Raw genomic sequence first — 26,951 nt, 5'->3', positions numbered from 1 at the left:
ATGCAACCTCAGCTGAACCTCTTCTGTTGCTAAGTAAAGAACCCAAGTGACTGTAGGACTTCGAGGACAGGTTTTTAATCCTTAGTTGAGTGACTTCAGCCAAAGGAAGTGGGAAATAAATTATTGGATGGCTAAAAGTGCCAGGGTGTGTACTTGTACTGAACAACTTGTGTTCCTGACCCCAAAACCCATTTCCTGTCTCTGCGATTCTCCATCCTACACTCAGATATAGTACCAACATTTAAGGCAAGGCTATTTGACTCTTGGATGTCACTTCCATTCTCTGGATCTCAATTTCTCTTCAGGCAAGTGGAATAACCTATCTCTACTGCCTCCCGTAAGGTTATGATGAGACTAACCTGAAATACCATGGTGGAGCCTGGCATGGTGTCACATAGCTATAATACCAGCATTCGGGATACTGAAGTAGGCAGATCACAAATGCAAGACTAGCCTGAGCTACAGAGGAAGACTCTGCCTCCAAAAACAGCAGCAGAAACCACACCATGGTTGATGGTCTGAGAATCTATGTCTTTAAAAGCATTCCAGTGCTCAGGACATTTGTGAAAAAACTCCTATTGCAGCTGTGGTCGGTAGATATCATTTTCCCAGACCCTAGGGATGCCTGGGGATCTTGCATCCTTATTATTGCCCCAGCTGTGATGTGGCCATTCATGGCCTTGCTCATGATCTGTCTCGTCCTCTGAAATTTTCCATTCCATTCCTTGGCTGTTATCATTTGGCTTTCTCTGCACCTCCCAGGCAAAACCTCAGAAAGGGGGAGATAGGTAGGAGAAAGATCAATCCAGTGCATAAATTGCCTTAGGTCCCCAAACCAGTGGGATGGCCTGGAGACTCACCAAGCCACAGGAGAGAGGAGTAGCCGCAGTCTGGTAAGCGGATGAAGTATCCAGATGCTGTCTTGCTCTTCTGCCTTTGGCTAGTTAAATCCCACAGGACACATCATATATACATATATATGTGTATACACAGACACACACACAGTTTTTTCTGACCCTGGGATTCAAACTTGGTATCTGATGCTTTTGTTCCTTGGCTGGCTCTCTACCACCTAAGCCACACCTCCAACCCCACAACTTCATATTTACATTACTGATTTTGAGTGAGGAGGATCTTTATTCCACAATTTCATGAGTATTTACCCAAAGAGGAACACTAAAGCATGAATGATTCTAAAGGAAGTGTGTGTGTGTGTGTGCGCACGTGTGTGTGTGCGCGCACGTGCGTGTGTGTGTGTGTGTGTGTGTGTGTGTGTGAACAGGGCTTGAACTCAGGCCCTGCACACTGTCCCTTAGCTTTTTACTCAAGAATGATACTTTACTACTGAGCGACAGCTCCATGTCTGGCTTCTTTGTGTGTGTGGTTAATTGAAGAAAATCATCACACAGATGGTCCTGCCTTGAGCTGGCTTTGAACTGTCATCCTCAGATCTTATCTAAAAAGCTAGGATTACAGCCCTGAACCACCAGTGCCTGGCAAAGGAGGTGTTTTGAGCAACCTCTCCCATTGGTTTTAGGACAAATGACAAGCAGGTCCCCTCCCTCTATTAAATTGAACTTGCAAGTTTGCTTCACTGCAGTTAATATCAGTGCTGCTTTGCATCTTATGAGAATGTCTGGCTGGAATGTTGGAATGAGGGAATCACAACCCAGGGACAGCCCCCTGGCTGAAGATATAGACTTCAAGGGCTTCTGTGTGCTGACAGGGAGAAGAAAGCCAAGATCCTTTGTAATCAAGGAAGAGAGGCCCATAGAAAGGTAATCTGGACTTGTGAGCTTAGGCTATTTTTCTCTCCTTACCCCGCCTTCAGTGACTAGACAAGGAGCCTTGTGTAGCCTAGAACTCGGTCCACAGTGTAAATTAAGTACTTGTGGGGATCTGAATTCTATTCTTGTTGCTAGAAATCAACTGAGCGATCTAAGCCTCCGTTTCTTACTTGGACCTCAGGGAGTTTTTAATTTGTTGCCACTTTGAAAAGGCTCTTGGAAGTGTGTGGACTTCTGCACACCATGCTCAATTCCTGAACAGGCAGGTCAAGAGTTCTGCTCCCAAGTGAACCTCCCTGTCCACAAAGCCCTCGGAGCCCCAGAGACGCTGCCCTCTCTCATCCCCAAGGTCACCGCAGCAAGAGAGGAACCCAGAATAGAAGCAAAGCCTCCTCCTGCTCCACCCACCCAGAGGTCCCATGTGATGTCAGGCAGGAGGAAGGAGGGCTCCACTCCAGTCCCTGGGTGCTACTTATTTATAGGCGCTACTGGGGCCAGGGACCATCCCAAAGGATATGCACACACACACACACACACACACACACCACAGAGGCAGCTGGGAAGGAGCCACCAATAGGGATTTAATCAGCAGCATTGAGTGAAATGTGAAAATCAGTGTCATCTTCCACATCCTAAGAGGTTCTGCCAGTTTCCATGGTGCCAGGGGTTGAGAGGTCTCACTAGGGCTGTGCCATTTTCCCTTGGTCTGCAGCTATAGGTAGGAAGGCTTGGCTCCAAGGTTCTTTTAAGCACAGTCTCCTCATTTCAGACTCCCAACCTTCCCGAGAGGCTGAAGCTTCTTCAAGCCCTAAACCAAAACTAGAAAGTGAGGGCCATCTTCTCCATTTTTAGTCTAATTTCTTGACTGTTGACTTGTCTCTAAACCATTGTAGCTCAAGCTTTATTTATTATTCCAGATTTTGAGCTTTGGATTCTCCACCTAAATTAAGTGGCTGTTGGATTTGGTTACTAATTCAAATCCCATCTTCTTTCTTTTCTTTTCTGTTCTTTTTTTTTGTGCGGGTAAAAGAGACATGAACTCAGGGCTTCCAACTCTTGCTGGCTATCTTTGCTCACCGTTGGCACCCTACCACTTGAACCATATCTCCACTTCCTGGCTTTTTGCTGGGAAAGAAGACTCTCTTAGATTTGTCTCTCTGGGCTGGCTTCAAACCTCAGTGCTCACATCTCAGCCTCCTGAGCAGTTAAGATGACAGGTGTAAGCCACTGACATTCAGTGCAAATCTTGTCTAGTTTCTGATCATGATTGTTGTTGGGATGAGCTAAGAGACTCAGGCTCATCTCCCAAACCTTCTATAATACCTCATTGCCATCTATGCCTTCATTTTTTAAAAATTCTGGAGCATGGAGGTCAGGGGACTATATTTATATATATATAGATATACACACATATCTGTAAATATACATATATATATATATCTATGCAGATGTATGTGCACATGTATGTAGGTGTCCATACATATGTTATATATAAGAATATATATATTTATTTTGCTTCCCTCAAACCTAGAGATACTGATCTCTCACACACCCAGTTCTTTTCTTTCACAAATGCTCCTAGACCCAACCACCATGAGTTTCACTGGAAGCTACTTTGTGCTTGGTGTGGAGTATAACATATGTCATGATCCTCACAGAGGTATGTGAAGGAGAGAAGCAAGAGGGAAAGGATAGGAAAACAACTGGAGCCAAGGAGTCTGAGGGATGAGTAGTGAAGGTCTCTACACATCAGAATCACCAAGAGGGCTTGGTGCTAGGGGCTCATACCCATAAGTACTTATAATCAGGAGGCTGAGATTTGAAGATGCCTTCCAAAGTCAGCCTGGACAGGAGAGTCTATGAGCTTCTTATCCCCAATGAACCAATAAAAAGCTGGAAGTGGAGCTGTGACTCAAGTAATATAGCACCAGCCTTGAGCAGAAAAGCTAAGGGACAGCACACAGAATCCACCTGGGGAATTACCAAACTCCATTGCCCATGACCTATACAGAAGAATCTCAGAGATGGAACTCAGTCATCATTTTTAAAGATTCCAAAGTATAGCCAGGATTTGGCCCATTGTGGCTTGTGATAATGTGTGCTTTGAGTTGGTTGGATGATGGAAGTCGAGTGGGCGGCTATTGTTGGCGTTTTGGTTTTGGTTTTGCTTATTTTCTTAGTACTGAGCCTTCTTATTCATCCTTTCTAAGAAGCCATGAGACTCATCTTTCTCGATTTAGGTCTAAGGAAGAACAGGAGGAAGGAAGGGGGAAGACTGGAAGGGAGAGGGGAGAGAAGGACTTTGGGGCTGTAGCATCTAAGATTGCAGGGACATTGTCACAATTCACACCTCCCTTACTGCCAGGACCTCCTGCAGAATTCCCCCAATTCCATGTCTGGAGTCTCCAGTAACCCCCAGGGGATTGTGGTCCCAGCCTCAGCGCTCCAACAGGGCAACATCGCCATGACGACTGTCAACTCACAAGTGGTGTCAGGTCGGTGCAAGGAAGGGGTGTTGGGATTGGTGGAGCGGGAGGGGGAGTTGGCCCTGGGAGAAGAAAGGATGGCCCCTGAGGAAATGAGGGACCAGGGTGTGACCTCATGCCAATGGAGGGATCTTTGGGTTCAGGTGCTTAACTAAAACATTCTGCAAATGGCTAGCACTGAGACTTGATTGGGATGGGTTGGCATGAATTTGGGTCAAATTCTCAGGATGTCCTCCCCCTCCCCTCAATACCACCCAGACTAAGTAGAGCTATGTCACTTCCCCCAGATATTTCCCACCAGAGCCTCTGCTCACCTCTGGACACCATACCCCACCCCACCTACTCCTCTTCTATAAGAGGAAGAGGCAACCTCAGTACTCCAGAGTCCGGGGGTGGGGGGAAGGGTGGTCATCACACATAAATGCCAAGAAAATTGGGGATCCTGCTTGTCTGCTTCCCATCCCCCTACTCCATGTCAGGGAACCCCAAAACTGGTTGTCTCCTCAGGTGGAGCCTTATACCAACCCGTTACCATGGTAACCTCCCAGGGTCAGGTGGTCACCCAAGCAATCCCCCAGGGAGCCATCCAGATCCAGAACACACAGGTGAGTGTCTGTAGGTGTGTGCGCTTGCGTGTGGGTATGGGGGAGGGCCCGGTGATTGCTTATTACCTGCTAGGCACTTACACAGTGATTCATTCAATCTTTACTATCCTCTAAGAGGCAGCATGACCCTTGCTTTACAGATAAGAAGCTGGGTCTGGCTAGGTTTTATGAACACTAGAGGCTTGGCTGCCTCCTGAGTTTTATATCAAAGGATCCTGCAACTTCCTATTCCTGCTCTCCAGACTGAGCCACTCTGCACCTGGGTGATAAATACACAGCAGATCTATGGAAAGATCTGCAGCCAGAAGCCTGAGACCTGACAATAACTCTGTGATCTTGGATAAGTCTCCTGACCTCTCCCAGCCTCAGAGTTCTTATCAATAAACGGGGATTAATACCACCTTGCAAACAGCCCAGCCAACCTACAGGGTTGTTGTGAGGATTAACTGTGGTGATAATAGGAGAGTGATTTGTACTCTGCAAAGTATCACAGAAATGCTAATAACGGTTAGATGGTTTATGGCAAATTCATATCTTTAGTACTCTCTGCATGACTCTCGCTAATTCCTCTATCTCCTCTCCCATCACCTTTCTCCCTCCTCTCCTCCTCCTCCTTCTCCTTCTCTCCTTTCCTTACCCCCAAGCCTCATCGCCATTCTCTGAGGGGCCCCATGTGGGGTGAGAGGGAAAGGTGACCTCCCCAGAGCCCTAAGAATGAGTTGGGAATGGGGGCTGGCATCAAGAGCCTGCCGTCACTATGACAACAGGTCTCTAGCCACTAGCCTCACAGGCTGCTGATGCTGATTTTTTCTCCACGTGCCCCTTGAAGGTTAACCTTGACCTCACCTCCCTCCTGGACAATGAGGATAAGAAGTCCAAGAACAAACGAGGAGTCTTGCCCAAGCATGCCACCAATATAATGCGTTCTTGGCTCTTCCAACATCTCATGGTGAGTGTGTGTGCATACTAGGGGTGGGGGAATGACTAACCCACAGCTTGAGTGCCAGGCTCTGCTGTCATTGCCTGATTTTTAGGGGGCATAGCCAGAGAGAGAGAGAGAGAGAGAGAGCGCGCACTGTATTAGGAGAACCAGCTAGCAGCCTGCTCAGGGGAAGCCTCAATGGAGCCTAATGCTGGCACACTGCTACTGCCTCAAAAATAATGTGATGCCTCGGGATGTAATGGGGACCAACACTCCTGAGAGACTGAAGTGCTGGGCAAATGTGTAACACTGCAGTTGTGAGCAGAGCAAGAGACCAGGGATGGGGCTGTGATTACTGGGCCAGGCCCTCTTTTGCTGGAAGCCACGCCCACCCTGGCCTGATGTGGAAGAATGTGTTCATTCTTTTGCTGGGGAAGACAGACAAGTAGACACATCTGTCTCCCTCCTGATTTGAGCAGTAGGATGAGGTGTGGTGCAGGCCAGCGAGGTTGCTGGAATCTGGCTGTTTCACTAGCCAGCCTAGCTCCAGGACGTATGGTACAATGCATTGGGTTTCACCATAGTTCTTATGAAGCACCTACTGTGTAGTAGGTAGTGGTTCGATGTTTGTATGTCGTATTAGCCTTTGGTTGAATGTTAGGGATGACTTCAAATTTGCAATCCCCTAGGACTAATTTCATAGGCTGCAGTAATAAAGATGTTCTGTGTGTGCATGTGTGTGTGCATGTGTTTATGTCAGGTCCACAAGAGGGCTTCCAGCAGCCTTCCAGCTTTTTCCTGATACATCAGGACACTTAGACACAGATACAAAACAAAGGGACTTGGGACACTGGGCTGAAAATTGCAGGAATAGAGGAGGCAGGCAAGGCCTTTCTTCTTCAGAGAGGAGAGAAATCAAAGGAATCACAGAAACTAATCAGTCAGCCAAGAGCCCTTTAACTGGAATGGGAGAGCTTCCTGAAGCCATAGAGACAAGGCGCCTAGGTGGTGCTCAGAGTTGGGTGGCAGCCGATACTCACTGTGGTCTTAGGGACTGTCCTTCAAAGGTGCTGGTCCTGTGTACTCAGTGGACAGAATCTCTCAGTGGTGATAGACGTGAAACTAGGACTCTGCCTCTCACCCCAATTCAAGAGGTTTGGGTTGCCCCAGTGCTTTGCTGAGCAAGCTCATTTGAGGTCTGAACTGAGTTTCTCCTTTTCTGATTACTCTAATTCTATTTCCTTGAGGGGTGGGGAAGAGCTAACATTTATCTCCAATGGTTGTGAAGTTAAATGGACATACATCAAGACCCAGGTCTAGCATATTGATCAGCACTTAAGAAATTGTTTTCTGGGGCTGGGAAGGTGGCTCAGTGGTAGAGCGCTTGCCTTGCATGCTCAAGGCCCTGGGTTCGATTTCTCAGCACCACATAAGCAAAAAGAAAAAAGCCAGAAGTGGCGCTGTGGCTCAAGTGGTAGAGCGCTAGCCTTGAGCTGAAGAGCTGAGGGACAGGGCCCAGGCCCAGAGTTCAGGCCCTACTACTGGACCCAAAAAAAAAAAAAAAAAAGAAATTGTTTTCTGGGTGTGGTGATATATACCTGTAATCCTACCCTATGGGAGGCTGAGGCAGGAAAGTTCCAGATCAGCCTAGCCACATAGTGAGTTTCAGGCCAGCTTGAGCTATGTAGCAAGACCCTGTCTTAAACAAACCAACCAACAAAAACAACGTAAGAAATGTTTCCTTTGAACTTTCTAGGGCATTGAACCAAGAATAAGGTGTTTGGGTTTTGTTTTTTGTTTATTTTTTGTTTTTTTGGTGCCAGTCCTGGGGCTTGAACTCAAGACCTGGGCGCTGTCTTTGAGCTGTTTTACAAAAAGTAGTGCTCCACACCCACTATCAGCTTTTTGGTTGTTAATTGGAAATAAGAATCTCATGGACTTTGCTACCCAGGTTGGTTTCGAACCATGATCCTCAGATCTCAGCCTCCTGAGTAGCTAGGATTACAGATATGAACCACCAGTGCATGGCTTAAGAATAAGGTGTTTGGGGCTGGGAAGGTGGCTCAGTGGTAGAGTGCTTGCCTTGCATGCATGAGGCCCTGGGTTCAATTCCCCAGCACCACATAAGCAAAAAGAAAAAAATCTGAAGTGGTGCTGTGGCTCAAGTGGTAGAGCGCTAGCCTTGAGCTGAAGAGCTAAGGGACAGCGCCCAGGCCCAGAGTTCAGGCCCCACGACCGGACCTCCCCCCCCAAAAAAAAGAAGGTATTTGTTTGTTAATTTGTTTAAAGCAAGGTCTCACTATGTAGCCCAGACTACCTTGGAACTGGAAGTCTTCCTGTCTCAGCCTTTCAACTGCCAGAATTACAGGAATGTGACACTATGCTTGGCTTGGGGGACATTTTTGAGGCTGAAGCCCAACATTTATAAAAACTAATTCAGAATGGATAAGTGATATGTCATTTTGATTTGCAGTAGCTGTTGATTTTTCCATCATCTATCTGACTTTTAAGAGTAAAATGACTAGCCGGGCGCTGGTGGCTCACGCCTGTAATCCTAGCTACTCAGGAGGCTGAGATCTGAGGATCGCGGTTCAAAGCCAGCCCGGGCAGGAGAGACCGTGAGACTCCTATCTCCAATAAACCACCAGAAAACCGGAAGTGGCGCTGTAGCTCAAGTGGTAGAGCGCTCGCCTTGAGCTGAAGAGCTGAGGGACAAGCGCCCAGGCCCAGAGTTCAAGCCCCACGACCGACAAAAAAAAAAAAAAAAGAGTAAAATGACTAGAAGGGTCACCTCACCCACATGCTCTATGTATGTGTGTCTAGATACATACCTTGTATCTCCGATTGATAAGTGTCACAAAAATGGGGCTCCTCCATTATTTATCTATGAATTCCCAAGCACGTTCATTGGTATTACTGCCAAAAAGGGGTTCCATGATGGAACATTTGAGCAAATCTGGGCTCCACAAAATATAGTCATTTCCCCAGTGTTAGGGCTGCAGGTGGATAGCTCTTGGTACCCTTGCTCTGAGTCTGTACTCTTGGGAAACCTAAGTCCACAGGACCACCATCAGAAGCAGACATGGTTGCTCTGCGTCAGGAAAGGCAAGCAAAGAAGGAATGAAGGAAGAAGAGGATTCTGAACCCCAGAGTCATTCTGTATCCAGTGCAGTTGAAACTTGTTTATTGGTTGGTTAATTTGCAAAGTCAGTTTTTAAAAAGGAACGACCATTTAAAGGATACTTTATATTCACTTAAAAGATATACACTTATTCATTTGCTAATCTCTTGATTTAGGGCCAAGGCCTTTTTTTTTTTATTAAAGTTTATCATTTTACTTGCATAAGCCTTTTCCTATAATAAAAATGTCTACAAGTTCCATCTTTATTTAAAGTGGAATAAAAAAATTGATATTTGGGATCTAGCCCAGCTATAGGATCTTTCTGGATTTTTATTATGTATTCCAATATCTGCTCACCTCATCCTAGCTAATCAGCATTTTTAAACATCATTGAGTCTGAAGTTTCCCAAAGCCTTCTCTACCTAGATCTCTCAACAAGATGTCTTTCTTGGAAACAGAGGCTTGCTCTGTTGGTAGAGCACCAGCCATAAGTGGGGGAAAAAAAGCCAAACAAGAGAGCTGCCCTAAGTTCAAACTATAGTACTGGCACAAAATAGATGAGTGCATAAATGGATGAATGAATGAATGAATGAAAAATAAATCTTTTTATTTTTATTTTCTGTCAGTTGTAGGGCTTGAACTCTGGGCCTGGGCGCTGTCTCTTAGCTCTTCAGCTCAAGGCGAGCACTCTACCACTTGAGCCACCGTGCCACTTCTGGTTTTCTGGTGGCTAATTGGAGATAAGAGTCTCATGGAGTTTTCTGCCCGGTCTGGCTCTGAACCGCAATCCTCAGATCTCAGCCCCCTGAGTAGCTAGGATTACAGGCGTGAGCCACTGGCACCCAGCAAATCTTTCTTTTTGCCCTCATATTTAATTCATTAAACTACAAAATTATGATAACACATATCTGGATACAAATACTGTACTCTAAGAAACAGATCATTTGTCTAATAATCAGATCCACAAAGCAGCCTATTCCCCCAACTCCACCCCTTCCAAGCATCAGGGTCTGATGGCTGCCATTTTGTAATCAGCCACCTTCACTGAGGAGATACTGTGCTTGAGCCCATCTGTGCTAAATGCTGGCTTCTCCTGTTACCATTCTTTTCCCTCAGGGAGAAGTTCGTATCTGTGTTATTGTTTTTGTCTTGTGTCAGAGGCTTCTTCTTGTCCTTTCCACCGTGGCATTAACAGCTACAGAGATGCATGAGGAACAGAGGAGGTTAACTCTCAGAACCTTCTTAGCAGTGAGATCAGGACAGTTTCATCTGGTCATGGCTGCCTCCTGAGTCCCTGAAGAATTGAATGACATTTCTTGCTCTAATGTTTTGGCTGAAAGAGGCTGAGCTCATGCTGGAAACAATCACTCCACAGCAAACCCAGGTCAGGCAAGAAGGCCCCTGCCAGAGGGGTCACCCAAGGAGGAGGAAGAACTGCTGTCCCTCCCCAGCTTGAGCCCCACTCCTCCCCCCCCCCCCCTCCAGCTCCAGATCCCAGTGTCACCCTGACCTGTCCGGTGATTCTGTTTCAGTACATGATGGTTCTCCAGGCTGCCACACCCCAGCACAGCAGCAGCTTGCTGTTTGTGTACTTGGAGGTGGTAGAAAAGAACCCAGGCTTCAAGCGGGCCCCTCCATCCACCATGGCAGCCCCCTGTGTGCCGCCAGGGTCTAGAACTCAGCACTTCGGTGCACTGACTCATTTAAAACCCACAAGTGCCCTAGAAGTTCAGTGTCAGAGAAGGCAACATCTTCTAAGATCATGCAGATAAGAAGGTCACATAGGATTTGAACCCAGAACTCTGACCTGAGGCTCTGATCTCTCACATACTTTGCCTCCACATTGACATTGTGGAACCAAGCAGCCCTGTCCTACCAGAGCTGTAGGGTGTTTATAGGTGAAGCCACACTGCCTTACAACCTTCCTCCCTCTCCCAGACCTCTCCCCAGCATCACATCCATCATCCTGGCATGGGAACCAGCCAGGGTCCAGCCATGCTCTGCTCATAACCATCCCTCTCCTCACCCTCCACCCAGCCACCAGGAGCAGAGAGCATTGCACCTCATAAGAGTTCTTCTGTGGTCAAAAGACTGAATATGAAAAAAGGGACCAAGGGCCTGCTCTGATGACTTCACAAATCAAAACATTATTCACATTCCATCAAATTCTCCCTTTAACTGTACAACTCAGTGGGTTGTGATGTGTGTGTGTGTGTGTGTGTGTGTGTGTGTGTGTATTGGCACTGGGGCTTGAACTCAGGGGCTGAGTGCTATGCCTTAGTTTATTCTACCAAGGCTCACACTCTCCCTCTTGAGCCAGAGCCCACCTTCCGTTCCAGGTTTTTGCTGGTTGATTGGAGATCAGAGTCTCATTTAATTTTCCTGCCTGGACTGGCTTGAAACCTCAATCCTCAGATCTCAGTTTCCTGAGCAGCCAGGATTACAGGCATGAGCCACCAGTGCCCGGCCACATGTGAGCCTTTATGGTCTGCCTTCTTTCACTTAGCAATAACATTCTCAACGTTGGTCCATGTGGCCGTGTATTCCGGTACTTCCTCCCACTGTGTGGCTGAATCAAATTCCATTGTGTGGCTTGAGCACATCTGGATTATCTCCTCTTCAGTCCACAGGCATTTCTTTGGGTTGATTCTGCCTTGTGGGTTTTGAGCAACCCTGCTGCAAATGGTCATGGACTCTGCACAATCTCCGGGTCTGTCCTCATCTCACACTCTATCAGATTCCCAGCCCTCTTGCCTAACATCCTTGCCTCGCCTGCTGGGCTCACCCAGCTGAGGGAAACAGAGAGACAGAACACTGGGTACAACTTGTGTCCTGGACGGGGCCCCTGGCTCAGGAGGGCACGTGGGAATGAAAGCCTGCCAGCTGCCCCGTGTCTTGTGTTGCCTCCAGTCACTCCACAGGCATTCTTTACGTGCCTCGTCCCTCCCTGTGTTAAGTCTTGAAAGGAATTACGTAGAGTCACGATCCACCTGCCCACAAAGGGAAAGAACACAAGCTATGGACAGGATTCTTGGTGGCAGGACCTGGGCTTTTATTTAATACCTCTCCCCCACTCCCCTACCTTGTTAGGGGACCTGTACTTCAATTACTGGCTCTTATTAAGTCTCCGTTTCCTCTGCTGTATAATGAGGTCCCAATACCTAGCTCATAGGCTGGTGGTGAGTTTAAACCAATGCCTCCATCCCCCAGTAATCCATCTTAGGAAAGGCTGAGAGAAAGCTTGACCCATCGATGACATCTATGGAGAGGTAGGAACTCCTGGAAGAAAATGACACTGGAAGGCTGATTTGTTCTTTGTTTGTTTGTCCCGGTACTGGGGCTTGAACTCAAGGCTCAGTGGTAATACGCCACACTAAGCTTGCATCTCCAGGGAACGAGGAAGCCTGGTATGTTTCCAGCTAAGGCAGGGCAGACAACTCAGGGACAGGATCTGATACCCGAGCTGAGGAGAGGGATGGGGCGGGGCTCCACTGAGCCCCAGGACATCCCATGGGAGCCTCCAGCACTTAGAGATTCCTCCGAAAACTGTCATGGTTGATTTATAACCTCCCAGCATCTCCACCAGGCCCGAGAGCCAGGTTAGGAGAAAACACACACATTGTGTGTGCACACGGCCAGGAATAGACCCAGAGCCTGCAGGAAAGGAGAAAGCCCAGCAGAAAACAGGAGTGCAGTGACCCCAGGAAACTCTCACCAGCTGCCAGCAGCAGCCCAGAGCGTCTTCAGAGCAAGACCGCAAGCATCCAGCCACAGCTTGATTTCTCTGAGCACCTTTCAAATACTATGAGCTGATTATCCCTACAACATCCCGCAGGCAGGTAGAATGATTTCCGTGTTGCAGAAGAGGAAATTTGACTAAGGTCTTGAGCTTTGGGGAGGCAGGAGTAGCATTCAAACCGGGGTTATGTGACTGTGGAGGCCAACTTCCCATCTGCTTCTCATAGTGACACCTCCCTCACCCCTCCATCGGGGCAGTCAAGGGGTCTTGAAAGACCCTGACCGGCCCTCTCCTCCCTTCTTCACAAATACGCAGTTGTCAGTCTGTTGAACCAAGTGTGGTAGTGCATGCCTGTAATCCCAGCACTTGGGAGGCTGGAGACGTGAGGGGTTCAAGTTCGAGGTCAGCATGGACTATGTAGTGAGACTCTGCCTCAAAATATAAAATAAATAAATAAATAAATTGAGGCAGAGCAACCGTATTAATAAATAGGGCAATCCACTTTTAGGTAGAATTCCTGGGGCTCAGAATTACTGATGCTCTCCCATTTCCTCTCTTTAACATCTGCTGTGACATAGAAAGGCAAAGGTGATGGGTACTAATTATTCAAACCCCTGGGTCCATTCATTCCACATATCTGCGCTGAAAACTTACCATGAGCCAGGCACCCTCCGTGATGCAGATAGCAGGAAGGAAGCACCAAAGAAAGACATGATCCTGGGGCTGGGAAGGTGGCTCAGTGGTACAGCGCTTGCCTTGCATGCCTGAGGCCCTGGGTTCGATTCCTCAGCACCACATAAGCAAAAAGAAAAAAGCCAGAAGTGGCACTATGGCTCAAGTGGTAGAGCGCTAGCCTTGAGCTGAAGAGCTGAGGGACAGTGCCCAGGCCCAGAGTTCAGGCCCCATGACCAGACCTAAAAAAAAAAAAAAAAAAGGAAAGAAAGACATAATCCTTTTTCTTAAAAAAACAAAAACAAAAATGTGGCCTCCCTGGGTTTGGTGAGGCACACTTGTAATCCCAGCTGTGAGTCACAGAGAGGAAGGTCCTAGTCTAAGACCTACGCTAGGCAAAAACCAGACCCTCTGTGAAAAGCAGACTGAAAGGGTTTGGGGCAAGGCTCAAGAGGTACAGTGCTCGCTCTAGCAAAGGAGAAAGTAATCACGGTAGATGTCAGGTTTGGGGGTGGCTATCTTGGGGAAGGTGATGGAGGGGCAGAAAAGGGCTCCAGGGGGTGCCGGCAGTCTCCTGCCTTTTGACGCAGGGGCTGGTTACTTGGGTATTTGCTTTGGGATGATACATGGCACTGTATATTTTCGTGTTTTGTGCTTTTCTCGTTGTGCATAATTTCAGGAGAGGCAGAGCTAAAAAAAAAAAGGGGGGGGGGGAGAGAAAATAAAAGATTTGAAAGGCTGAACAAAGGCGATTGTAGTAAAAAGAGAAACTCCCTGGGTGACTAATAATGCTTCTCTTTATTCGAAAAGGCTTGGCTGTTTAGCATCTCTGAAGTCAGAGTGCATCCTTCATGGCTGGCGTCTTAGATATGGTCATTTCAGGGGCTGCTGGCGGCCTCCCCGCCTCTGCGTGGTCTCCAGCCCTTCTGAACAGCACCAGACCCACAGAATGGTGGCCCAAAGCAGGCCAGGGTAATGATCAGGAGGGCAGAAGAAGGAAGAAGGGTGTGGTGACCCAGAAACAGTGCTGAGAGTGGAAGCAGGCAGCTTCTTGCCGTGAGTCAGACGCCAAGCCCTGCTCCAGCATTAGCACAAGGGCCGCTGATACCCATAGGCCTCGTATCTCCACGGGCCCTGCCCCCTGGTGACTTGGCCAGCTTTGTGGGAACGTATGCCTGGGGTAGGAAGTGGAAGGACAATCACAGGGAGAGTGTTGATGAAAACTGCCAGCCATCTAGCAACTTCCTTCTGACCAGGCTCTGAGAACTCCTCTCTTCAAACTGGAAGCTGCTTTCCATTGAGGATTGGAGTTGAGGGCCATGAAGGGAAGAGTCAGAAAGAGCTGGGGTAAGCCAGTGCTGGTGACTCATGCATGCAACCCTAGCTAATCTAAGAAGGCTGAGATCTGAAGATCTGAAGATTGCACTTCAAAGCCAGCCTGGTCAGAAAAAGTCTGAGATTTTTTTATCTCCAATTAACCACAAAAAGCCACAAGTGGAGATGTGATTCAAGTGGTAGAGTACTAGAAAAAGCTAAGGAACAGGAAGGGAAGAAGGGAGGAAGGGAGGAAGGAAGGGAGGGAGGGATGGAGGGAGGAAGGGAGAGAGGGAAGGAAAAGAAAAGAGAGAGAAAAAATGCAAGCAGGCAATAAAAAGAAAGAAAGAAAGGAAGGAAGGAAGGAAGGAAGGAGAGAGAAGGAAGGAAGGAGGGAGGGAAGGAAAGAAAGAAGGAATACAGTTTAGGTCACATGTCAAAAGAACTTCTTGGTGACAATGATGATACCATGAAATGCTAACTTAATGTAAACACTGCAGTTCCTTCTTCTGCAAACCTTCAGTGTTCAACTCTGTATTGTCTGCGAGGTTTGAGTACGTGGCACAGAGTGAGTCAATGAACACCCATAACTAACTACATCAGTTCACTAACTCATCCCAAGTCCAATAGGCAGGCGATCTTTTACTTTCTCCATGTGAAAGCATATAACAAGCGGCCAAGGTCTCACAGCCCCCAAATGCTGGGACCAAGCTTGACCTCCATCTCTAACAGCTCCTTTCTACCAGGCAGTACTTGTCCCATCATGGGATTCTTCAAGCCCTGAGAAGATATCTGGAGCTTTCCGATCTGTTCTTGGCCTTCTTTTCAAAGAACTGTCTATGGGGCCCTGCGTAGGAATTCTTCCAGATCTCGATCTAACAGCAACGTCCATGGCTTGATGGCTGCGCATGAGCTCATCACATTCCTCCCCCTGTCCTTGGCCCTAAGCTTTTCCAATTGTGCTAAAAGTAGCGCTGACCCGTGCGTGCAGTCTGTCCAGGAGCCAGGACTATTTTGACTGTGTCCTCAGGAATCATGTGGTCTGAGCCATGTACAAGCTGGACTGCTCCCATGAGCACTCGGATGTAGTGCCAAGAATGTTCTGGCCAACACACCTGTTCCCAGAGCAGGACTAAAGGCTACTCATCACCCACAGCCTCCACCCTGTGGTCCTGAGGGGCTGCATCCAGGGAGGGGAAGTGGTGGGGATGGTACCGGGAGAGTCACAAGGAGTCCATGCCCTTCTCCATAAGAGAGCAACCCGCCAGTGTGGAGCAAACGTCTTTTAGCTCTCTCTCCCTTGGATAGGACATTGCTGACTTGGGAGTTTGTGACATCCACGCAGTAGGGGCCCATGGACACCTCCCTGGGGACAGAGGGTATCATAGGCTTCTGCTAGAAATGCGCATGCGCTCCTTTCTGGAATAGCCAGGCTATTCTTCAAAGAGAAGCCTTGCCAGACCGGTCTCGCCCACCCTTCTGTGACTCAGGGGGTACTTGGCATGCACTATCCTTTAATAGAACACTTTCCAACCAGGTACTGGTGGCTCACGCCTATAATCCTACCTACTCAGAAGACTGAGATCTGAGGATTGTGGCTCGAAGGCAGCCTAGAGAGACAAATCCAAGAGGCTCTCATCTCTAATTAACTAGCAAAGAGTCCAAAATGGAGGGATGATTCAAGTAGTAGAGTACAAGCCTTGAGTAAAATAGTCAAGAGTTCAAGGCCCAGTACTAGCACAATCGATCAATCAGTCCGTCCGTCAGTCATTTCCACCCTATTTCCTTCCCATCTCAGCTCTGAGTACTTAACTTCAGGCAACTCTCAGTTTCAACACCCAGGATTCGGTGGACACTCAGCCTGGGTGGGCCGAAGACCCCCCCAAAGCCAACAAGACCAGCCCAGCTCTGGTGTTTATTCCCTCATCCATTCCTACACCATGTTGAAACATGACCTCTTTGCCTGTCATTTGTCTGGACAGTGGAGAAATGGCATCTAATGAGACTAGGTCCCTGCCCAACAGAGTTCTTGGCCACCTCAGGGAGCCATGGGTACAGGACATAAAGGTCTAAAGGTTGTTGTATTGTGTTCATATGGTTGGCCTATGGGATCTGCATCTGTGGATGTGACTAACCGGATTGAAAATTAGTGAAAAATAGGTCTCCACAGTGAACACACACAGATCTTTTTTGGGTATTATTCCCTAAACAATATGGCACACCAGCCATCTGCATAGTATGTCCACTGTCATCTAGAGATGGCTTAAAGTATGAGGGCAGATGTGTAAAGGTTCTAGGCAGGAATTGCGTCATCTTCTATAAGGGACTTGGGCCTCCATGGAGGCTGGGGTGTCCTAGCACCAATCCCCTGTGGATAATGAGGAAAATCTACTTTGTTCATGGATTTCTAGCCATGGATGGGAGGCTGCGTGGATGTTTCTCAAGACAGGGGGGATTGGGGCCCTGTGGAGCCCAAAGACATGCCTCCTTCCCCGGGTGTCTCCCAGTCCCCGCCTCTCTGCCCCTTGGGGCCTATAATCTCTCCATCCAGCCATCCTCTGCGCTTCCCAATTAGCCTGAAATTGGCTCCAGTAACACGAATGTGCTTTCTCCTTGTTAGAATCTTAATATTGTATGAATCACAAGTCCCAGCTGCCCTGGTGTGGCGGTCAGGGTCAGAGGTGTGAATTAAAACAACACAGGGTCCCGAGCACTTCAGTCAGGGGATGCTGAGGCTAGCAGAAGAGAAGACATCGCTTTCCTTTGTCACTGCTAATGAGAGTCCTCCCCCAAATGGTTGATCTCAAACTCTTTCCTTTGAGAGCTTTAAGTACCTGGCCCACATCACGCTAGCATAACAGTCTGAAGAGCTACCTTTGAGCATTTTACAAGTATGATTTCATTTAGTCGTTGGATGATGTTATGATGTCCGGGTAAGTGACATGCCCGTGATCTCACAGTTAGTCATGACAGTCACTTTGTGAGCCCCATTTTTTTCTGGGCCTCTAGAAATCCCAGGAACCATTTTCTGTTAGCAATGCAATTAAAAGGAATGATTCTGTTTTGAGGATGCTAGGGGTCTTGGCCATCCTCCCCTAAAGTTCCCAAGTGTCTCCCAAAGTCTCCCCTAACTTCCAGGACAAAGCTTTGACCTATTCAGATCCACCCATGCCTACTGGTTGCCAGGCACTGTGCCAAATCCTGGGAAAGATCTGGATATGTGTAGACACAGTTATCTTACCACCCAATGTGCTCTAAACCTTCCTTCCCTGACTATTTCTTTATTTACTGTGACACAACATTGGCTACTACAGACTTACCTTCCTCAAGCTTCCATGGAGCACATTGCCCAAGCTACATTGTCTCCTGCTCTGGCCATCTACAGCATCTCCTTTGGTCAGCAGCCACTTGTGTGGGGGAACGCTGGGGACATATTAGTAAGTGTGTGTATATGTGTATACGCACGCGTACACACACACACACACACACACACACGCTTGGACTCAAGAGCTTGGACTCAAGGCCTCAAGCCCTTGCTGGGCTTCTTTTGCTCAAGGCTGCTGCTCTACCACTTGTGCCATACCTCCACTTCATTTCTGCTCACAGTCTCACAGACTTTCTTCTCAGGCTGGCTTTGAACCTCAATCCTTAGATCTCAGGCTCCTGAGTAACCAGGATTCCAGGTCTGAGCCATCGGTGGCTGGACATTCAGCCTTCATGAGACATAGTCTCAGAGAGGGAGCAATACAAGAGCTGAAATGTCTGAGCGCACAGGAGACATCCACACCACTTGACTTTCCACAGAGACACTGACTGACTCAGTCTTAAAAAGTAGCACCATGAAGATGACTGGGTGACAGTCAACTAGGTCATAAAATGACATTGAAGAAGTCATTCCATTCCTTCATCTAGGAATGGGCATATAAAACCTCACCAGCCTGTCTGCTAAAGTTCTGTGTGTGTGTGTGTGTGTGTGTGTGTGTGTGTGTGTGTGTGTATGTGTGTGTGTGTGTGTGTGTGTGTGTGTTGGTACTAGGGCTTGAACTCAGGGCCAAGGTGCTCAGCTTTAGCATTTTTCCCTTAAGACTAGCTCTCCGTCCCTTGAGCCATACCTCTATCTTGGCTTTTTGGCTAGGTAATTGGAGATAAGAGTCTCAAAGACTTTTCTACCCAAGCTGGCTTCAAATTGTAATCCTCAGATCTTAGCCTCCTGAGTAGCAAAGATTATAGGTGTGAGCCACCAGTGCCCAACTCTGTCCGCTCAAGTCTTAAGGGTAGGCTTGATTAAACAAAAGAAATTGTTATGGAAGCATTTCATGGGTTATAAAGTCCTATGCCAACAGAAGACTGGCTCCTAAGAAGGCCTTGCATACATCCGGACACCTAGCAGTTATTCAGAAAATATCAGTTCATTTCCATTGAAGTGTTTCAAATGAAACACTCCATTCACCTCCGTCTGTGGGTTTCTCTGGCAGCTGTGAATCCTAGCACTGAGGATTCCTGTCAGCTGCATAAGCCAGAAGGATGTGAAAAACTTGAAATCTACAAACGCTGAACTGACCCAGAAACCAGTCTAGTGCCTACTGTGGGGCTGGGCTGGGGGCCATGTGTCCCAGAACATGAGCCTCAGGCATGGGGCAGTCTCTGTCCAAGCCCTAGGCCCCCTGGCTTTGAGGAACATACATTACACTTTCCCTAAGCCAGTGGGGCTGCCTGGCCCAGGATTGTGCCTTTGTCTTGGATATATTCTTCAGAGACACTGCAGGCCTGTTCCTCATTAGCCACGCTCTCATTTCAGCACCCCTACCCTACGGAGGATGAGAAGAGGCAGATCGCAGCCCAGACAAACCTCACACTCCTGCAAGTAAACAACTGGTGAGTTAACATCATCTGCCCCAAAGCACTCAGATCCAGGGGCACAGGCTTGGCAAGGGTAGCAGGGAGGAGAGAGGCCCAGGCCTGCCTCACTCTCAATCCAGCTGCCAGAGCAGTCCTGCTCCTAAGAGGACTGGATGCAGAGCCAGAATCAACCCTGGCCCTTGGCTTCATCTGCGGCTTCTTAGCACCCTCTGCTGGTGGCTAATGCCTGTAATCTTAGCTACTCAGGAAGCTGAGGTCTGAGGATCACAATTTGAAGCCAGCCTGCATAGGAAAGCCCGTAAGACCCATATTTCTAGTTAACCCGTAAAAACCTAAAAATGGTGGTAAAGGCAGCTTTGAGAAAAATCTAGCTAACGGACAGTTCCCAGACCCTGAGTTCAAGCCCCAGTACAGGCGCACACACATGCATACACCCCACAAAGGCTGGAGAGGAGGAGGGAGATTTGCCATCTGGACCCCATAGAGATCTCTGCTTTCCCCTTGGCTCCTTCTGGCTGCCCCAACGAAGCTGAAAATGGGCCAGGTCTGGCTAGATGGGAGTGTCTCCTAGTTTTGAAGTTCCACCGTGGCACAATCCACCGTCAAGAGAGACAGCAACAGAAGTTGGTGTCTATGACTATAACTTTTTCCTCCCCTGTTCCATCCTGAACTTGAGCAGGAATTTCAGACGCCTTGCCTGTCTTGCTTCTCAGGCAGCCTGTGGTTACCAAGCTCCAGCTGATTCCACGAGCATCTCAGTGCCTGAGGCCTTTCACCAGGCAGCCTTTTACCCCTAGATGGAAAGAAACCCCATCTGCCTTGTCTACTGCAGACTTAGGAGCAGCCTCATTTCCTCTCCCCTCCCCTGCCCCTCACCAGTCTCCACCTTCACCCCTGACAGGTTCATCAACGCCCGGAGGCGCATCCTGCAGCCCATGCTAGATGCCAGCAATCCAGACCCTGCCCCCAAAGCCAAGAAGATCAAGTCTCAGCACCGGCCCACCCAAAGATTCTGGCCCAACTCTATTGCTGCGGGGGTCCTGCAGCAGCAGGGAGGTGCCCCAGGGACGAACCCCGATGGTAAGACTGGTACTGAGGTCTCCTTAGGTAGGAGCATGTGAGGTCTCCTGGAAGCAAAAATGCAAAGGTGGACTGACTCCTTCCCCCAACCCCATTGCTAGTCCAGCACATGAATGTGCTCCCATCAAAGCCTTACAGAAGTGGATGTTACTGCATATAGATATAGATATATAGATATAGTGTGTGTCTGTGTGTCTGTGTGTGTGTGCATGGACTCTGGTCCAGGGACTTGAACTCCAGGCCTAGGTGCTGTCCCTGAGCTTTATTGCGTAAGGATAGTGCTCTACCATTTGAGCACAGCTCCACTTCTGGCTTGTTGGTAGTTAATTAGAGATAAGAGACTCTTGGGTTCATCTGCCAGGGCAGGCTTCAAACTGGGATCTTCAGATCTCAGCCTCTTGAATAGCTAGGATTACAGGCATGAGCTGCCAGTACCCAGCATTTTTAAAAGATCTTTTGTACAGAGGGGGCTCAAAGGGGTTTCAGTGTCAATTTGTGAATACAGTGCGTCTTAATCAATGTCACCCTTTCGTCATCCTCTCCCACCCCTTCCATCTCCACCCAGCCCCTCCCTCAAGTTACTTGATTCCATTTGCACATGTGTACATTGAAGGCTATGACTTTATTCCCATTCGTCTGTGCCCCTACCCTTGACATACACCTCTCCGCATCACACATGCTCCAGCTTCCCGGTGTTCATTTTGTTAGACTGTAGGTTAGCTGTTACACCAGAGTGACACCATTAGAATCCTCGCCTGCAGAATACCATCCTTTAGTTAAAATCTGCTTGTGTATTTATACATACGATCCTGTACATGTTCACATCTATCTGTAATTTAGATCTAACTTGCACCAACGAGAGGAAACATACATCCTTTGTCTCTTGGAGCCTGACTTCACTTAACATGCTTTTTTTTTCCAGGCCCATCCTCTTGTATACACGTTAACCAGCCACCAGCAAGCTCACAAAGATGAGCGGGCATGCGTGGTCATCGGAGTCGGTGGCGGCTCAGCAGAGCCCCCTCCTCACTCCCACAAGCCCCTGAGTTGCTCAGCACAGCCCGTGTCTGCACGGCTCCCCCAAGTCCGAGGCATCTATAAATACCAAGGCAGGCAGCTGGCTTGTGAACAGAGAGGCCAGGAGGAGCTTTGTTCTCCCAGCCTCCCCATCACACCCTCCACACACACTCTCCCTTCTAATTGCCAGTCGCCTAGTGCACCATGAATAATTCAATCAGCCAGACATTTTAGAACTTGGCGTGTGAGGACGGCTGTGTGGGCAGTAGGCTGGAGACGCTGTACGTGTGCACACACACCTTCCTGCTTCTGGGCACCCATATGGTTGTGGGCAGGCTCCTATGAGATGGGTTACCATTCTAGGAGGTAGATTGTAACCCCTAGATTGGAGGGGGAAGGGGGCCCGGGCTAGGCCAGGCCGGGAAAGAATCTCAATTCCATCACCACTGACTGTGTCAGCTTGAGTTCATAGCTTAATTGGTTGTGACTAAATCTCTTCTGAAGGGCACAGTAAACCTCTGTCTTACAGAACTAGTAGAAAGAAGCCAGGCACCGGTGGCTCACACCTGAGATCTGAGGATTGAGGTTCAAAGCCAGTCCGGGCAGGAAAGTCCGGGAGACTCTTAATCTCCAATTAACCACCAGAAAACTGGAAGTGGCGTTGTGGCTCAAGTGGTAGAGCACTCACCTTGAGCTGCAAAGCTCAGGGACAGCGCCCAGGCCCAGAGTGCAAGCCCCAGGGCTGACAGAAAAAGAAAAAGAAAACAAACAAACAGTAGAAAGTCAAAAGGGCTTCACACAGTGCAGCGTGTGTGGTCATGAGCATGAGCAGCGCTGCTGGGGAAGGGGGAGGGGAAAGCTGAGGAGTCAAGGAATGTTTGGGCAGGGGAAGGTTGGGTGCCCTCACCACCCCAGGAACCAGTCCATCCATCTCTGCCTAACACTTGCATTGCTGAGCCTGACCACCAGCCCTTGCCTAGCCCTGACCTTTGCCCTCTCTCCCTCAGGTTCCATCAACTTGGACAACCTGCAGTCTCTCTCCTCAGACAATGCCACCATGGCCATGCAGCAGGCCATGATGGCGGCCCATGATGACTCATTGGATGGGACAGAAGAAGAGGATGAGGATGAGATGGAGGAAGAAGAGGAAGAGGAGGAGCTGGAAGAGGAGGCCGACGAGCTGCAGACGACGAACGTCAGTGACCTGGGCTTAGAACACAGTGACTCCCTGGAGTAGTTGGACAGCCCAGTTGGCACTGGTCACTGAGCAAGCGAGGAGTGTCATCAGGAGGGTGTGGGGTAGGGTGGGGGGATATGGGCGGGCACCACAGAGGAAGTTGGGCCTGGCTTCCAAATCAGTAGCTCGAGGAAACGCAGAGGAGATATCCTGCTTCTTCCCAACTACCAAGCATCAGTGAGCACCCAGCCCCCCTTCCCCTAGAACTGTGGAGGACTCTGTTTGGCAGGGCTGGTCAACAGCCTACACAGAAAGACAGAAGTGAGATCTGGACTCATCAACTTCTTGAGAACAGATGGCCCCCTGGGGGGTCCCCATAGAAGGACTTGAGTTGTTTACAAGCACCATGAGGTAGATAAGGTGCTGTTTTCAGAGTGAGCCTGTGCCAGGGGACAGGGTTGGGAGGGAAGGGAGAGACAAAACGATTCTAGCATCTACCCCTCCAGAAGGATCTCAGCTCCTTTGAGAGACATCGGAAGGCAGGGGAGAGCCCAAAAGCATAACCAGAGGCCAGAGGCATGGAGGGCCCCCCAGGTAACAACACCCCCTGCAGACCGGAGTGGGAACTGAGTTCCATAGGACATTGGCTCAGTTCTCCAGGGCTCTGACTCGGCAGCAACGTGGACTTGGGAGAGAGGGAAGAAAGCCAGAAGAGACTCCCCTCTCTCTTTCTCTCTCCCTCTTGGCAATACATTGTCAGCTGGTGAGTTCAACTTGTCAGATGTTAAAAAAGAAGTTTCTCCATCTGGGTTGGCTTCAAGAACCAAGGAAGTGGCAGAATCTGGATGAGGAAGCCAAAGTAAGATGACTTTAGAGATGGTACCTGTCGCTTGGAAGGTCGCATAACTCAGCTCTGGTAACAACAATGGTCTTTGACCCTAGACGTCTCCAGCCCAAGATGGAGTTCCTTGGATGTTCCACGCTCTTTGTGGACCTGCAGAGCGGTGCATCCTGGGTGGCTTTAGGAGTCTTCCCACCCCTCTGGTCCCCATGGAATTCCTCTGCTCTTGAACTGGAACCATCTGCCTCGACTTCCCTCCTTCATTTTATCCTTCAGAGAAAGCAGAACCACCTTTGGAAAGAAGCATCGGCTCCATGGGAAGGCAGGATTTGGAGAAAGCGCTGCAACCCTCTTCCCATCAGTATCCAAAATGGCAGGAGGTCATGCACCAAAAAGCCTACCCAGGTGCCCACCTTCTCCACCTCGCTGATCTGCAGCCCTCCACTCCACCCAGCGCTGGAAGAAACTAGGAATCCTGGGAGGAGGGGACATTCTACCATCTGCCCACCCCCTACACACACCCTCCCAGCCCAACATCCAAGCCCCACGATTGGCACCCATTTCTCCTGTTCCCTCCCAACCCCATGGCCGTGAATGACAGGCCTGATCCCATGTGTGTTTTTCTCATTGGGTTTAATTTAATGGACATGCAGTTTCATTTGTAAATTGTGCATTAGCCATCTCTTTCAGTGGCAGGCTTACCTGGCTAATTGGAGGGGAACCTCAGGGCTCTCTGGGGTTCCCTCTCCTGTCTGGTTGGGTGAAGAAAAGGATCATCAATATCCTGAGGTCTCCCTGAAATGAATGTATTTCCCCCTCTCCCCAAAAAAGAGCTGATATTTAATGTTTTAATAGGGGTTTTTGAGACACAAATAACCTTATTTATAATCTGGGTGGTCCAATCATTTTTTTACTCCCTTTTTGAGCTAGGGGAAAGTCTAAGCTTTTTGGGCGTGAGACTTTCACGGTTGTGCAGTGGGATAAAATATATGTCCTCTTCTGATTCAGTTTTCTTGTTCACAGACATGCGCACACACCACACATACCCCTTCCATTCACCACTTGGACAAGCATCCCACCTGCACAAACACCCTCCTCCCAACACACACACACACACACACACACACACACACACACACACACACACACGTGCCCACATCTCTTCCTCCTAGCCCTCTCCACCTGCCTAATGTTATACAACCTCCTTCTGATGTATCCACCAAACTGAATGTGGCCGAGAAGTTTTCAGTAAATCTTATTACCAACCATCATTCTGGTGTGCAATTCTCTTTTCCTATGGCTGATCTAGAAGTCCCTTGTTCCTTGAGTGGAATGGACTCTAAGCCAGACAGCATCTAGAACTGACTTCATTGAACTGAGTACCAACAGAAAGGGACAAAGTAGCACCTCCGTTAGGCTCAATTTGGCATGCTTACCTGGTGCCTGTGACTAGATCTGAAACAAAGAGAGTAGAGAGAAAAACAGAAGGAAGCTCTCTTCTGCCCTCTCCTGGCAGTTTCTCCCCACTGCAGAGGCGAGCTCTGGTCCTTCCATGGTTCAACACCGTCCTCAAAGCCTTTCATACTTCCCATCTCATCTGAACCCTAGGCTGGGGATTTTCATCCGAGCTGGGGTTCCACACTTTACTCTCATATGTGCACCTTGCCTTGTCTCATAGGTGAAAGGTCCCAGGACCTGAAAGGAGATAGATCCTGAACGGTGGCTTTAACTCCACAGCTGTATACAGAAGGAGCCATCGTTGGAATTCCAAGGGCCAATCTGCACTGCATTTACTGGGGAAAGAAGGGGCAGCACATTTCCCCACACAAGTGATTGGAAGGCTGTCTTGTCAGCCTCAGACCACAGCTCTCCTTATTTGTGCTCCATTGCTGTTATGTCTGGGCCGTCTGCTTAGAAACTGTTAGGACCTCCTTGTTCATAATTACAAAGGTTGCAAGTCTGCACATTCCCATGAATCTATTAGATCCAGGCTGAGGATGGACTGGGGGGGTGGGGTTATACATGCAAATGGGCCTCCCTGGGATCATCCAGACAGCTCCCTGAGATGTGTGTGTTGCCAGTCCTGGGGCTTGAACTCAGGACCTGGGCACTGTCCATGAGCATTTGTGCTCGAGGCTAGCACTTTACCTCCTGAACCACTTTCAGCCATTTGGGTGGTTAATTGAAGATAAGAGTCTTACTGACATTTCTGCCCAGGCTGGCTTCAAACCATGATCCTCAGATCTCAGCCCCCCAAATAGCTAGTATTATAAGCATGAGCCACTAGCCCCTGGCTTGGGTCACTGTATTTCTTATAGATCCCAGTACCAACCCACCCCTGTCACCTGGAGAATTCTGCAAACTCAGCAGAGACTCTCCTCTGCAGACAGATAAGAAAGTCAAGATGAACAAGGAGATAATTCATTAAAAGAACTTTACCTCCCTGCAGCAGCAAGACTGACTGCATTATCATTTAAAGCAGTGGTTTCCAAAGAGTACATCATTAAAAGACATTCTATCAAGAAAAAGAGAATACTTATACTTCTGTTAAAAAAAGAAAGAAAGAAAGAAAGAAAAAGGAAAAAAAAACTTAAGATGCACCTTAGCTCACTAACAACTCCAAAAAGTCCTTTAGGAAAGAAACTTGCTTAACTTTGTTCTGTTTCCCAGATTTGTCACTTCTTTTTTGTTTATTTCAAGTAATATCTATTCAAGATTCTGCAAGACACGCTTTAGGGAATATTACTCTAAAGAAACAACATGGCAGGGCTGGGAAGTTGGCTCAGTGGTAGAGCGCTTGCCTTGCATGCATGAGGCCCTGGGTTCGATTCCTCAGCACCACATAAGAAAAAAGCCGGAAGTGGCGCTGTGGCTCAAGTGGTAGAGCGCTAGCCTTGAGCTGAAGAGCTGAGGGACAGCGCTCAGGCCCAGAGTTCAGGCCCCACAACCGGACCCAAAAAAAAAAAAAAAAAAGAAACAACATGGTGGCCAGCCCAGCCTCTCCCCTCCCCTGGATTGTTTGATATATTGAGTTCTGAGCTGTTAACTTTAATTTTATTCTCAAGGTGATGTACATAGGGGTCACAGTTACGTAAGTAAGGTAGTGAATACATTTCTTGTCCAACTTGTTACCCCCTCCCTCATTTTTTATTTATTTTATTATGAAAATACCGTAGAGAGGGGTTACAATTACATGAGCAAGGTAATGCGTACATTTCTTATCAAGCATTGTTGCCTCCTCCTTTGTTTTTCCCCTACCATCCCTTCCCTCCCATCTCCACAACTACACTCACTGCCCCCCCCCCCACCGCCAAAGTTGTAAAGTTCGTT

At 48.4% G+C, this 26,951-nt stretch overlaps 1 protein-coding gene across 2 annotated transcripts in view; it reads left to right on the top strand.

Moving 5' to 3' along the window:
- Pknox2 (PBX/knotted 1 homeobox 2) overlaps nucleotides 1–24,440 on the top strand; it is a 200,702-nt gene extending 176,262 nt beyond the window's left edge. Inside the window, exons 7-12 of one of the 2 annotated variants that reach the window (XM_042674889.1) lie at nucleotides 4,153–4,282; nucleotides 4,781–4,878; nucleotides 5,708–5,827; nucleotides 19,445–19,521; nucleotides 20,408–20,586; nucleotides 22,611–24,440. In XM_042674889.1, the coding sequence (XP_042530823.1) occupies nucleotides 4,153–4,282; nucleotides 4,781–4,878; nucleotides 5,708–5,827; nucleotides 19,445–19,521; nucleotides 20,408–20,586; nucleotides 22,611–22,840 (834 nt within the window). In that variant the 3' untranslated portion in view covers nucleotides 22,841–24,440. The remainder of the gene's footprint in view (nucleotides 1–4,152; nucleotides 4,283–4,780; nucleotides 4,879–5,707; nucleotides 5,828–19,444; nucleotides 19,522–20,407; nucleotides 20,587–22,610) is intronic. The other variant, XM_042674890.1, reaches the window with a different exon arrangement.
- Nucleotides 24,441–26,951: the final 2,511 nt, after the last annotated feature.

The sequence above is a fragment of the Dipodomys spectabilis genome, unplaced genomic scaffold (genome assembly GCF_019054845.1).
Source record: "Dipodomys spectabilis isolate Male_0828 unplaced genomic scaffold, ASM1905484v1 ptg000023l, whole genome shotgun sequence".
In the NCBI taxonomy this organism is placed as follows: Eukaryota; Metazoa; Chordata; class Mammalia; order Rodentia; family Heteromyidae; genus Dipodomys; species Dipodomys spectabilis.
Note: the sequence above shows the minus strand (reverse complement) of the source record. Positions and strands in the feature narration are given on the sequence as shown.